Source organism: Carcharodon carcharias, chromosome 2 (assembly GCF_017639515.1).
Source record: "Carcharodon carcharias isolate sCarCar2 chromosome 2, sCarCar2.pri, whole genome shotgun sequence".
Lineage (NCBI taxonomy): Eukaryota > Metazoa > Chordata > Chondrichthyes > Lamniformes > Lamnidae > Carcharodon > Carcharodon carcharias.
Window position 1 is genome coordinate 155571217 of NC_054468.1, and position 14009 is coordinate 155585225.

At 45.0% G+C, this 14009-nt stretch overlaps 1 protein-coding gene across 1 annotated transcript in view; it reads right to left on the reverse strand.

Annotated features, from left to right (window-relative positions):
* Positions 1-14009, reverse strand: part of LOC121269593 (synaptojanin-2-like) — a 505511-nt gene that overhangs the window by 377206 nt on the left and 114296 nt on the right. The window contains exon 7 of the mRNA XM_041174296.1: positions 11782-11878. Within this exon, the coding sequence (XP_041030230.1) occupies positions 11782-11878 (97 nt within the window). The remainder of the gene's footprint in view (positions 1-11781; positions 11879-14009) is intronic.

Below are 14009 nucleotides of genomic sequence, written 5' to 3' on the forward strand. Positions count from 1 at the left end.
ATGTAAACAGAGGTAGAGGTAAATTTGCATTTTGTTGAATAGAGAGTTCAAGAGTGGGAGAGAAATCTTGCACCTACCTAGGAGACACCAAACTGTTTATATTACTAATAAAATTGGTACTATGAAAGGAGTTCAAAGGGCCTGATGATACAATGAGAATTTACATTCAAAGGGGAGTGTTGAGTATAACAGAAGGGAGTTTTTGTGTGCAAAGCAGAGGTATGTAAGCCTGCAGCTGTCTGCAAGGGAGCCAAATTGAAAGGAACCTCATTTTGAATTCATAAGGTGAAAATGCTTTGCCTAGTATCTAAGTCTATTAGTTATTGTTGCCTTAGTGAAGATTAATTTGGGAATTTGTTAAAAGTTATGACAGTAGTAATTTGTATAAGTTTAATTTGTTGTAACTTAATAAATGTCTCATTTAGTTAGATATAAAAACCTCCCGAGAACTGGTGGTCTTATTCCTGAATTTAGAGCTGCAACTCAAAACACATCAATTGAAAATATAGGTTATGACAGTTTTTTAAAGTTTCCCCCTGAGATTTTAAGTAACTCAGCCTTTATCATCAGCTGCGTCACAACAATGCTAACTTTCTATGTTCCTTGTACGAGTACTCCCAAGCACCTCTGAACATCAATATTTAAAAATTTCACGCCTTTTTAAAAATATTGTTTTTATATTCTCACTACCAAATTGAACAACCTCACACTTACCCACATTATCCTCCATCTACCCTTTTTCAGCCAATCACATAACCTGTTAACATATCTTTGCAGCCTCTTTGTGTCCACCTCATTGCTTAAATCCTATCTGCTTTTGTATCATCAGCAAACTTGGATGCAATACTTTCAGTCTCTTCATCTAAGTCAATAATATAGATCATAAATAGTTGAGGCCCCAGTACTGATTATATCAACACTCCACTAGTTACAGCCTGCCAACTTGAAAAAACCCCTTTTGTTTCTACTCACTTCCTGTTTGTTAACCAATCCTTCAACCTTTTATATATTACCACCAACTCCATCTTGTATATTAACCTTTTGTGTGGCACACTATCAAATGAGTTTAGGAGCTCCGAGTTTATTACATCTACTGGCTCCCCATTATACACCCTAGAAATTACTTCCTCAAAAACCTCTAATAAATTTATTAAACAGAATTACCGTTCTGTAAAACTATGTTGACTTTATCTGTTCATATTTTGATTTTCTAAGTGCATTGTTAAGGCTTTCTTTATATGCATTCCAGCATTTCCCTAACAACTAGTGTCAGGCTAACTGGCCTGTAGTTCCCTTTTCCTCTCTCCCTAATTTCTTGAATAGCAGTGTTATAATTACTAATTTCCAATCCACTGGAGCCTTTCTGGAATCTAGGGAATTTTGGAAAATCAAAATCAATGAATCCACCATCTCTACAGCCACCTCTTTTCAAACCCTCGGATGTAAGCCATCAGGTCCGGAGGACTTGTCAACTTTTACTCCTTAAGCTTCTCCAAAACATTTTTTCTGTGATACAAATTACTCAAGGTTTCTCACTCTTATCAGCCCCTTGGTTTCCCTCTATTTCTAGCATGTAATTTATTCTTTTACCATGCAGACTGAAAAATATTTGTTCAATGTCTCTGCCATTTCCTCGTTCTCCATTGTAATTTATCCTATCTCTGTTTCTAAGGAATCACATATTTGTAAAAGCTTTTACAATATATTTTTATTTTCCTGACTTGCTTACTCTTATATTCTATTTTTTCCCTTTGACATAAAACTTTTGCTCAGCCTTCACTGGTTTCACCCAATCCTCATATTTACTACTATTCTTTACAACATTATAAGCTTGTTCTTTTAATTTAATGCTATCCTTAAATTCGCTGGTAAGACGCAGATGGATCTTTCTTGCTGAGTTCTTGTTTTTTTTAAACAAAAAGTACTTTCATTGAAAATTTTGAATAATTTCTTCCAATTTTTCCCATTGCTTATTTACTGCCATATGTTTTAGTCTATTTACCCAATCAACCTTAGCCAGCTCTACCCTCTTATATACATAATTAGCTTTTTTAATTTTAAATTTCTTCTTTTCAAATCATGTATGTTGCTTTCAAACTTAATATAAAATTCAATCCAATATGAACCATTTTTCCTCAGAGGATCTTCTACAATGAGATTTTGGAAAACTGGATTGACATCATAGTCGTAAAGGGAGCCTGGCTATTTCCTCTTAATGAAGGCTCCCAAACTGGCTATATATCTTCTACCACTTGCCCTGTCAAGACCGTTGCAGTGGCAGTGGCCTGGCCCTTACTTCTCTGGCACCTTCCCCTCCTTTGGACATATCACCTTCTTCTACCCATCCCACCTCTTATCTAAAATCATTCTCTACCACCCCTCCAAATATGATAAAAATTCTCTCACCAAGTTATCTTCGTTGCTTTCCTCCCTTAGCCTCTGCACCAAATGACTTCTCATCCTCAGTGATTTCAACCTCCATCCTAATTCATCATATCCCACCTACATCCATGATTTCTCTGACACCCTACATCATATCAACAATTTCCAGTTCCCTGGCCCGAACTGCCTCCTCTTCACCATGGACATCCAATCCCTCTACACCTCCATCCCCCACCGGGATGGTCTGATGGCTCTCCGCTTCTTCCTCGAACAGAGGCCCAAACAATCCCCATCCACCACTATTCTCCTCCGTCTGGCTGAACAACTTCTCACACTGAACAAGTTCTCCTTAAACTCCTCTCACTTCCTCCAAATAAAAGGTGTGGCTATGGGTACCCACATGGGCACCAGTTATGCCAGTCTCTTTATGGGGTATGTGGAACATTCCTTGTTCCAGTCCTACTCCAGCCCCCTCCCACAACTCTTTCTCCGGTACATCGATGATTGCTTCGGTGCTGCTTCATGCTCTCGTCTGGCCCTGGAAAAATTTATTAATTTTGCTTCCAATTTCCACCCCTCCATCATTTTCACATGGTCCATCTCTGACACTTCCCTTCCCTTCCTTGACCTCTCTGTCTCAATTTCTGGTGATAGACTGTCCACCAATATTCATTACAAGCCTACCAACTCCCAAAGCTACCTCAACTACAGCTCCTCACATCCTGCTTGCTGTAAGGACTCCATCCCATTCTCTCAGTTCCTTCACCTCCGTCGCATCTGTTCAGATGATGCCACTTTCAAAAACAGTTCCTCTGACATGTCTTCCTTCTTCCTTAACCAAGGTTTTCCACCCACGGTGGTTGATAGGGCCCTCAACCGTGTCCAGCCCATCTCCTGCACATCCACCCTCAAACCTTCCTCTCCCTCCCAGAACAATGACAGGGTCCCCCTTGTCCTCACTCATCACCCCACCAGCCTCCGCATTCAAAGGATCTTCCTCCGCCATTTCCGCCAGCTCCAGCATGATGATCGTTCCCTCCGGGACACCCTGGTCCACTCCTCCATCACCCCCCACACCTCAACCCCCTCCCACAGCACCTTCCCATGCAACCGCAGAAGGTGCAACACCTGCCCCTTTACTTCCCCTCTCTTCACCATCCAAGGACCCAAACACTCCTTTCAAGTGAAGCAGCATTTCACTTGCATTTCCCTCAATTTAGTCTACTGCAATCGTTGCTCCCAATGCGGTTTCCTCTACATTGGAGAGACCAAACGCAGACAGGGTGACCGCTTGCAGAACACCTTCGGTCTGTCCGCAAGCATTACCCAGACCTCCCTGTCACTTGCCATTTCAACACTCCACCTTGGCTTGCTGCATTGTTCCAGTGAAGCTCAACGTAAACAGGAGGAACAGCACCTCATCTTCCGACTAGGCACTTTACAGCCTTCTGGACTGAATATTGAGTTCAACAATTTTAGATCAGGAACTCTCTCCTCCATCCCCACCCCCTTTCCGATTTCCCCCCCCACTTTTGTTTCCCAATAATTTATCTAGATTTTTCTTTTCCCACCTATTTCCATTAATTTTAAATGTATTTCCATCCATTGTTTTATCTCTACCTTTTAGCCTATTTCGATCCCTTCCCACCCCCACTGGGGCTATCTGTACCTTGCTTGTCCTGCTTTCTACCCTTAATTAGCACATTCCTTAGATAATATCATCACCTTCAACACCTCTTTGGCCTTTTGTCTATGACATCTTTTGGCTATCTCCACCTATCACTGGCCCTCTATCCAGCTCTACACCCACCCCCCTTTAAACTAGCTTATATTTCACCTCTTTTCTGTTTTTCCTTAGTTCTGTTGAAGAGTCATACGGACTCGAAACGTTAACCGTGTTCCTCTCCGCAGATGCTGCGAGACCTGCTGAGTTTTTCCAGGTATTTTTGGTTTTTGTTTTGGATTTCCAGCATCCGCAGTTTTTTGCTTTTATCATTGTATTCTCTCTCCTCTGAGTCCATTACCCTCTTATCCTCCCTAATCCTCTTCCTCCATGTAAATTCTCCAACCACGTTCATGGCCACCACCTTGACCTTGCCATCTTGTGCATTCTTGCTAGTCCCATTGTATCAATTACAGATAAGGCCACCTCTGATCACCTCCATGTATCGCCCTCTATCCACATTTCCCTTCCACACCTCAATCCTACCTCCTTCTGTATCTGTCCATGGAAATGCCTGTCCCCCAATTCATTCACAACTGCACTTTCAAAATCTCAACTGCCTAATCTTTGGTCCTCTGCTCATCACACCATTTCTGCAGCTATTAATTTGCTCAACCTTCACCTCCCCCTTTGCTCCCTGTCCCAAGTAAAACCATTATTTTCTCTCATCCTAGCTATTCTCCTGGTATGGCCTTCATCTCCACCCACATAAGTCCAAGGGATGCAGGCATGAAATGAAACGGCAGACAACTGGTTTAATCATCCATTGTCTGGTCTGGTTGGATCACACTAAGCACTATCGGATCCTGTTCTCATCTGCTAAAACCCCTCATTATTCCAGGAAGATTCTGGAGTGCAAAGATAACCCCTGCCACCTTTCCCCTACTGCAAACCATCTTCTTAAACCTATCTTCCCTGTCTCCTCCACCCTCATTCTAACAAAAAGTGTAAGGAACTCATGAACTTCTTAATAAAATCAAAAAAACTGCGGATGCTGGAAATCCAAAACAAAAACAGAATTACCTGGAAAAACTCAGCAGGTCTGGCAGCATCGGCGGAGAAGAAACGAGTTGACGTTTTGAGTCCTCATGACCCTTCGACAGAACTGTTCTGTCGAAGGGTCATGAGGACTCGAAACGCCAACTCTTTTCTTCTCCGCCGATGCTGCCAGACCTGCTGAGTTTTTCCAGGTAATTCTGTTTTTGTCATGAACTTCTTTGTTACTAAGATCAAAGCTATCCAATAAACTGCCTCTGCCATGTCTCTCCCTTACACTAGCCCACCCACCTGGCCAAACTTCCTTGAATGCTCCACACTGCCATAGCCCTAAACTTGCTTCTTTCTGTAGTTTCTCTCCTATCTCCCCTCATGCCCTTTCATTTTGTCCATGGGACCCACCTCCTGTTCCCTCAATCCTATCCTCACTAAACTGCTAATCACCCAAACTCCCCCTCCTGGTCCCCACGTTAGCTGACACTGTCAATAGTTTTCTCTCTTCAGATGTTGCCCCCCTCTCCTTTAAATCTGCTGTCATCACCCCACCAACTCCACCGAATTTGCAAGCTACCATCAAATCCAATCTCCCTTTACTCTACAAAAGTAGGGAGGTTATGTTGGAGTTGTATAGAACCTTGGTGAGGCCACAGCTGGAGTACTGTGTGCAGTTCTGGTCGCCACATTATAGGAAGAATGTGATTGCACTGGAGGGGGTGCAGAGGAGATTCACCAGGATGTTGCCTGGGATGAAACATTTAAGTTATGAAGAGAGGTTGGATAGACTTGGATTGTTTTTACTGGAGCAGAGAAGTCTGAGGGGTGACCTGATCAAAGTGTACAAGATTATGAGGGGCATGAACAGGGTGGGTAGGGAGCAGCTGTTCTCCTTACTTGAAGAGTCAGTCACGAGGGGACACAAGTTCAAGATGAGGGGAAGGGAGCTTAGGGAGGATGTGAGGAAAAACCTTTTTACCCAGAGGGTGGTGACGGTCTGGAATGCACTGCCTGGGAGGGTGGTGGAGGTGGGTTGCCTCACATCCTTTAAAAAGTACCTGGATGAGCACTTGGCACGTCATAACATTCAAGGCTATGGGCCAAGTGCTGTTAAATGGGGTTAGGTAGGTGGATCAGGTGTTTCTCACGTGTTGGTGCAGACTCGATGGGCCGAAGGGCCTCTTCTGCATTGAGAGATTCTGTAATACTCTTCAAAGTCCTTGAACGTGTTGTCACCTACCAAATCCCTTCACACCTTTCCCAGAAATCTCTATTTGAATCCCTCCAATCAGGTTTCTACCCTTGCAACAGTACCGATATGGTTCTTATCACTGCCACAGATGATATCCTGTGTGACTGTGACAAAGGTAAACTATTCCTCTTCATCCTTCTCAACGTATCTGCAATCTTCGACATGGTTGACCACATTGTCCTCCTCCAATGCCTCTCCACTGTCATCAAACTGGGTGGAACTTCTCTCTCCTGGTTCCATTCTTATATATCTAATCATAACTTGCAATTACTTCTCTTCCTGCTCCCACAACTCTGGTATCCCCAAGGATCTATCCTTGGCCTCCTCCTATTTCACATCAACATGCTGCCTTAGGCAACATCATCTGAAAGCACAGCATTAATTTTCAAGTATGCTGAAGACACCCAGCTCCACCTCACCACCTCCTCTCTTGACTTCTCCAATGTTGCTGAATTATCAGACTGTTTATTAAATATCCAGTACAGGAGAAGCACAAATTTCCTCCAGTTAAATATTGGGAAGACTGACATCATTATTTTCGGTCCCTGCTCCAACTCCATTCACTAGTTACCATCTCTCTTCTGGCAACAGTCTGGGACTAAACCAGACTGTTCTCACCTTCACATAGTCCATCTCCACCTCTTCCCTTATCTTCCTTGACTTTCCTGTCTCTATTTCTGAGGATAGGCAATCCACAAACTTTCATCATAAGCCCACTGACTCCCAAAGCTATCTCCACTACACTTCCTCATTCCCTATACCCTGTAAGGATTCTATTCCAATCTCCTAATTTCTCCATCTTCAGCGCATCTATTCCGATGATGCAACCTTCCATACCAGTACTTTTGGTATGTCCTCCTTTTCCCTCAATCATGGGTTCCCCTATATACTACATGACAGGGCTGTCAACTGTGTCCAACCCATTTCCAAAACTTCTCCTCTCAATCTTTCCCTCCCTCCTAGAACCACAATAGCGTTCCACTTGGTCTCACCTTACACCTCGCCACCATTATCATCCCCTGTCATTTCCACCACCTCCCATGAGTATCCCCAATTTTAACTGTTTCACCAAAGGTGACCATGTCTTCAGCTGCCTTTTACTTTACAATGCTCTTGTGAAGGACCTTGAGCATTTTATTACATTAAAGATGCTATATCAATACAAATTGTTATTGTTGAGTTTATTAATAACCCTGCCTCATTGCACAATACTAGATCTAAAATAGCTTTGTCCCTGGTTGGTTCCACAATGTATTGTTCTAGGAAGCTATTGTAAAAGCATTCTACAAACATATCTTGCAGATTGCCTTTGCCAATCTAGTCTATATGAAGATTAAAGTCCCCCACAATTATTTCATTGCCTTTGTTACAAGCTAGGATTATTTCCTGCTTAACGTTCAGCCCAACAGAATATTTTAGGGGGCCGAATTACTCCACCAACGGTTTCTGACCATTGTTATTTCTAATCTCCACCCATACAGGCACTACGTCCTGATCTTCTGAACCAAGATCATTTTTTACTCACCTTAATGAATTTCGGGCTCGGCACGATGCTGAACTCTTCTTCTGCCGTCTTCATCTCCGGGCTCACTTCTTTGGGCAGGAGTCCTCTCCCCGTTCAACGGATCCTTTCACCCACCTCCAATATTCTCCCTCCACCTGGACCCCTCCCTCTGGATTCTTACCTTCTCTTGATCTTTTCATTGAGAACTGTCGGCGCGACATTAGTCGTCTCAATTTCTCTGCTCCTCTCACCCATTCTAATCTCTCTCTCGCTGAACTTACTGCACTCCATTCTCTCAGGTCCAACCCTGACATCGTCATCAAACCCGCTGACAAGGGTGGTGCTGTTGTTGTCTGGCACACTGACCTCTACCTCGCGGAGGCTGAGCGTCAACTCACAGACACTTCCTCCTACCTCTCCCTGGACCATGACCCCACCACTGAACATCAAGCCATTGTTTCCAGGACTGTCACTGATCTCATCTCCTCTGGGGATCTTCCTCCCACAGCTTCCAACCTGATAGTCACCCAACCACGGACGACCTGCTTCTACCTCCTACCCAAAATCCACAAACAGGACTGTCTCAGTAGACCGATCGTGTCAGCTTGCTCCTGCCCCACAGAACTCATCTCTCGTTATCTTGACTCCCTTCTCTCTCCCCTTGTCCAGTCCCTTCCCACCTACATCCATGATTCCTCTGACACCTTACGTCACATCAACAATTTCCAGTTCCCTGGCCCCAACCGCTTCCTCTTCACCATGGACGTCCAATCCCTTTACACCTCCATCCCCCACCAGGATGGTCTGAGGGCCCTTAGCTTCTTCCTCGAACAGAGGCCCGAACAATCCCCATCCACCACTACTCTCCTCCGTCTGGCTGAACTTGTTCTCACGCTGAACAATTTCTCCTTCAACTCCTCTCACTTCCTCCAAATAAAAGGTGTGGCTATGGGTACCCGCATGGGCCCCAGCTATGCCTGTCTCTTTATGGGGTATGTGGAACATTTCTTGTTCCAGTCCTATTCCGGCCCCTTCTACAACTCTTTCTCCGGTACATCGATGATTACTTCGGTGCTGCGTTGTGCTCTCGTCGGGACTTGGAAAAATTTATTAATTTTGCTTCCAATCTCCACTCCTCCATCATTTTCACGTGGTCCATCTCTGACACTTCCCTTCCCTTCCTTGACCTCTCTGTCTCAATCTCTGGTGATAGACTGTCCACCAATATCCATTACAAGCCTACCGACTCCGACAGCTACCTTGACTACAGCTCCTCACACCCCGCTTCCTGTAAGGACTCCATCCTATTCTCTCAGTTCCTTCACCTCCGTCGCATCTGTTCCGATGATGCTACCTTCAAAAACAGTTCCTCTGACATGTCCTCCTTCTTCCTTAACCGAGGTTTTCCACCCACAGTCGTTGACAGGGCCCTCAACCGTGTCCAGCCCATCTCCCGCGCATCCACCTTCATGCCTTCTCCTCCCTCCCAGAAAGATGATAGGGTCCCCCTTGTCCTCACTTATCACCCCACCAGCCTCCGCATTCAAAAGATCATCCTCCGCCATTTCCGCCAACTCCAGCATGATGCCAGTACCAAACACATCTTCCCTTCACCCCCATTGTCGGCATTCCGTAGGGATCGTTCCCTCCGGGACACCCTGGTCCACTCCTCCATCACCCCCTACTCCCCAACCCCCATCTATGGCACCACCCCATGCCCACGCAAAAGATGTAACACCTGCCCCTTCACTTCCTCTCTCCTCACCGTCCAAGGGCCCAAACACTCCTTTCAAGTGAAGCAACATTTCACTTGCATTTCCCCCAACTTAGTCTACTGCATTTGTTGCTCCCAATGCGGTCTCCTCTACATTGGAGAGACCAAACGTAAACTGGGCGACTGCTTTGCAGAACACCTGCGGTCTGTCCGCAAGAATGACCCAAACCTCCCTGTTGCTTGCCATTTCAACACTCCACCCTGCTCTCTTGCCCACATGTCTGTCCTTGGCTTGCTGCATTGTTCCACTGAAGCCCAAAGCAAACTGGAGGAACAACACCTCATCTTCCGACTAGGCACTTTACAGCCTTCCGGACTGAATATTGAATTCCACAACTTTAGGTCTTGACCTCCCTCCTCCATCCCCACCCCCCTTCTGTTTCTTCCCCCTTCCTTTTGCTTTTTTCCAATAAATTATATAGATTTTTCTTTTTCCCTCCTATTTCCATTATTTTTAAATATTTTTAAATCTTTTATGCTCCCCCCATCCCCACTAGAGCTATACCTTGAGTGCCCTACCATCCATTCTTAATTAGCACATTCATTTAGATAATATCACCAACTTCGACACCTATGTGTTCTTTTGTTCTGCCGTCTGTGACATCTTTTGATGATCTGCTTCTATCACTGCTTTTGCCTACAACCACACCACCCCCCTCCACTTCTCTCCCCCCACCCAACACCCCCCCCCCCAACCCCACCACCACCACCACCCACCCCCCCCCCCCGCCCCACCCCACCACCTTAAACCAGCTTATATTTCAACCCTTCCTGGGATTCACCTAGTTCTGTCGAAGGGTCACGAGGACTCGAAACGTCAACTCTTTTCTTCTCCGCCGATGCTGCCAGACCTGCTGAGTTTTTCCAGGTAATTCTGTTTTTGTTTTTGTTTTGGATTTCCAGCATCCGCAGTTTTTTGTTTTTGTTTTTATCATTTTTTACTACTGTCCTTGTTACAAATACTTCATACATTCAGATAAAAAGCCTTAATTTCATTTCTCTACCACTATTCTTACCGTGGATCTTATTCGCTCTTGTACTATTACCATTAAACTCACTGCCTTCCAATTAAATGTTGGGAAGACTGAAGCCATTGGGTGGGATCTTACAGTTGTAGCAAGTGCCCCAGTGGCAGGACTGAAAGTGCATGGGCCTTCCATGATGATGTGGCAACCCGCCAATGGATATTCAGAATCAAATGGCCCGTCCAATCATGTGGCAGGGGTGGACAGGAGGTCAAAGACCCTGCCATGATCTCAGAGGACCGGAGGTCCAGGTGCCATATTTAAAAGGCACTCAGACAGACATCCACTCCCTGCAGTCCAGCAGCATCAATCTGATTGTGTGACTGGATGTTTTGAAAATTCACCTGCTGCTGCAAACTGCTGATCTGATGCCGCCCAACCCCCCGCCCCCAGTAAGCCACAAGTGCTGCTGTGACCACCTGCTGTTTTTGAGTAACGTCTCGGTGCAGAGACTGAATGGCTCCACGGTTTATCGATGCCTCCCTACAGGTTCTCACTGTCCTCGAACAGTGGGGGGGAAGAGGGTTCCTGTTCCCCAGCAATGGCAGCAGGAGGACCCGCCAGACAAAGATGGCCTGAATGGAGATTGCAATGAGGTTAGCAGCAGGGGGTCCACAAGTGACAATGGGTCCAGTGCCGCAAAAGGGCAAACAACCTCCTGTGCTCTGCAACGTTAAGTGGTATCATGATGACATGGGCCACTCAGAGGCTGCATCATTACATCATTCCCCCACACCTTCCCCAGCACAGAGACAATCACTTGGGTGGCAACGTATTCACGATTAGCTTCGGGAGTCACAAGCTGGTGAATACATCAGTGACACATCGCAGCAGTTGATGGTGAATGTGGCTGACAGTCAGAGGGCTTCTGGAGACCAAGTCCATTCTGAGCCCAATGCTGATGATGGCTCTCTGGGATTGGCCACAAGAAACCAGCTGGAGATGCAGGGACAGGCAGGGGAACTTTTGGCCGAGATGCCAGAGACTATGCACAGCCACGAGTGAATGGTGGAGGAATCCATTCAAGCTACAACTTTGGTCAGTTCATGAGATTCTGCAGTGAGATAGCTCATCGACCACAATTCGACAGACAAAATATTTCGTACAATTTTCCATTGATGATATCCTTACCTTAAAAGCCCTGCTGAGGACTTCCTCTCCTCCCTTAATTCTTAGCAGGTTGACAATGACTTGACTTCCATACTGCTCTCTCAGCGAAATCAAGTGTCTGAAAAATCAAAATCAATCATTATATTTTTATTCACTTATGGGTACCTTATGCATACAATTATGCATACATACTATACAAAGATATAAAATACAGTATAATCATATATTCATTAATCATATTTAGAAAGATTTATATTATATAAATCCAAGTAAATTTATGACTATGATGCACACATTGTAAAAATATTTTGCATAGCTGTCAGCCTCCACTCAATGATAGCACTCTCACCTCTGAGTTAGGAAATCATGGCCAGGATTTTTAAGTCAGCGGGTGGGCGTGGTCAGCAGGCAGGTGCAATTGGTGGGTCTAGAATCAGCCAGGGAATGGACCGTCAACTGGGATCAGCCCCTGACCACCAATTAACGACCAGCCAGCTTGAAGTGTGTGCTGAAATGCTCAGCGTTGCCGGGGTGGGGGTGGGAGGGTGAACACTGAAGTCAGCGCAGGCACGGGCGAGCGCTCACAGAAGGCTCTCTGAAGTCAGAGAGCTGCCTCAGGGAGCTGAAGACCTGAAAAACCTAAAATAAAAGTCACAGAAACCGGAAAAAAGTGTCCAAGCTTCATAATCAGTCACCTGAAAATTTAATTAATTAAAATGTTGTCGACAGAAGTTTATTTTTATTTTAATTTGTCACGGAAACCTCATCCTGCCCATGGATGAGGTTTCATGAAAAATGCAAAGGCCACCTGGCTGATTGCCCACCCGCCGACCAGACGGACAACAAAAAATCTTTGTTAATTGCGCCGCTAATGGGCTTAATTGCCCTCTTAATTGTCGGCAGGCGCGCTTCCGAGTTTAGCCCTAACCCACCGACTGAAATATCGCGCGAGTGCACAATGACGTTGGGACATTTACATCATCATGCACTATTTTACACTCAAGCAGGTCGGGTGCATGCCCGTCTTCTCAGCAAAAAATTCTGCCCCAAGGGTTAACTCCCACCTCAGGACTTGAGCACGTATAGTCTGGCACTTGCATGCAGTATTGAGGGAGTGCTGCATTAACAGAGGCGCCATATTTCAGATGAGGCACTAAAAATTCTCATATTGTCATAAAAGATCTCATTGCGCTACTTAAATAAGAGCAAGAGAGATTTCCCAGTGTCCTGGGCAATATTTATTCCTCAATCAACACCTAAAGCAGTTTAAACCAGGATGAAGCATCAGAGAGGAGAAACTAGAGGAGAAGCAAACAAACAAGGCTGTGAGAGACAAACAGCACTAGAATAAACAGTCGTCCAGAAATACAAGGGATCAGACAGGAAGGCAAAGTCAAGCTGAATACAGCAGATTTTGAGTGTATGTCCGTAAAAGCACAGAACGTGATCAGTAGGATTGGTAAATTGCAGATAGAAGTTGCCACATAGGATGCTGATACAAGTGGCAATAATGGAAACCCAGCTCAAACAAATTCAGGAATGAGAACTTAACCCAGGCTTGGTGCACACCACTGAATAATAGGAAGGAGCAAATTGGCAAGCACATCTCAAAAAGATCAAAACACACTAGAGAAGTGGCAAGGGGAGACTTCAGTTACCCTAAAATAGACTGCGGAAAATAAAGAGTATAAGTGGAAAGGAAATGGGTGGGGGGAAGGGAGGTGCCGGAATTCCACAATAGAACTTTCTTGATCAGTGTATTCCGAGCTCAGCGAGGAAGAAAACAGTGCTGGATATCTTAGTGCTGGATCCCTTAGTGCTGGATCCCTTAGTGCTGGATCCCTTAGTGCTGGATCCCTTAGTGCTGGATCCCTTAATGCTGGATCTCTTAGTGCTGGATCTCATCCTGGAGAATGAAATAGGGTTAGTGGAGTGTATTTCAGTGGGAGACCATTTGGGAAACAGTAATATTAGGTTTAGCGCAGTTATGGAAAAGGACAAGGAACAATCAACAGATACACAACTGGGAGAGGACTGACAGGTAAAACAGTAAATTACCAAATGGAGGCCTTCCAAGAGAAGATGGCTCGAGTACAGCATAAATAAATTCCTAATAGGGGGTGAGGAAAGCCATCCAAGGCTGAAGCTTCCTATTTGACCAAAGGTGGTGGGGTTAAACAGAAAAAGGAGGCTGATCATTAATATAAGGATCATACTATAATCGAGAATCAAGCAGAATACAGAAAATG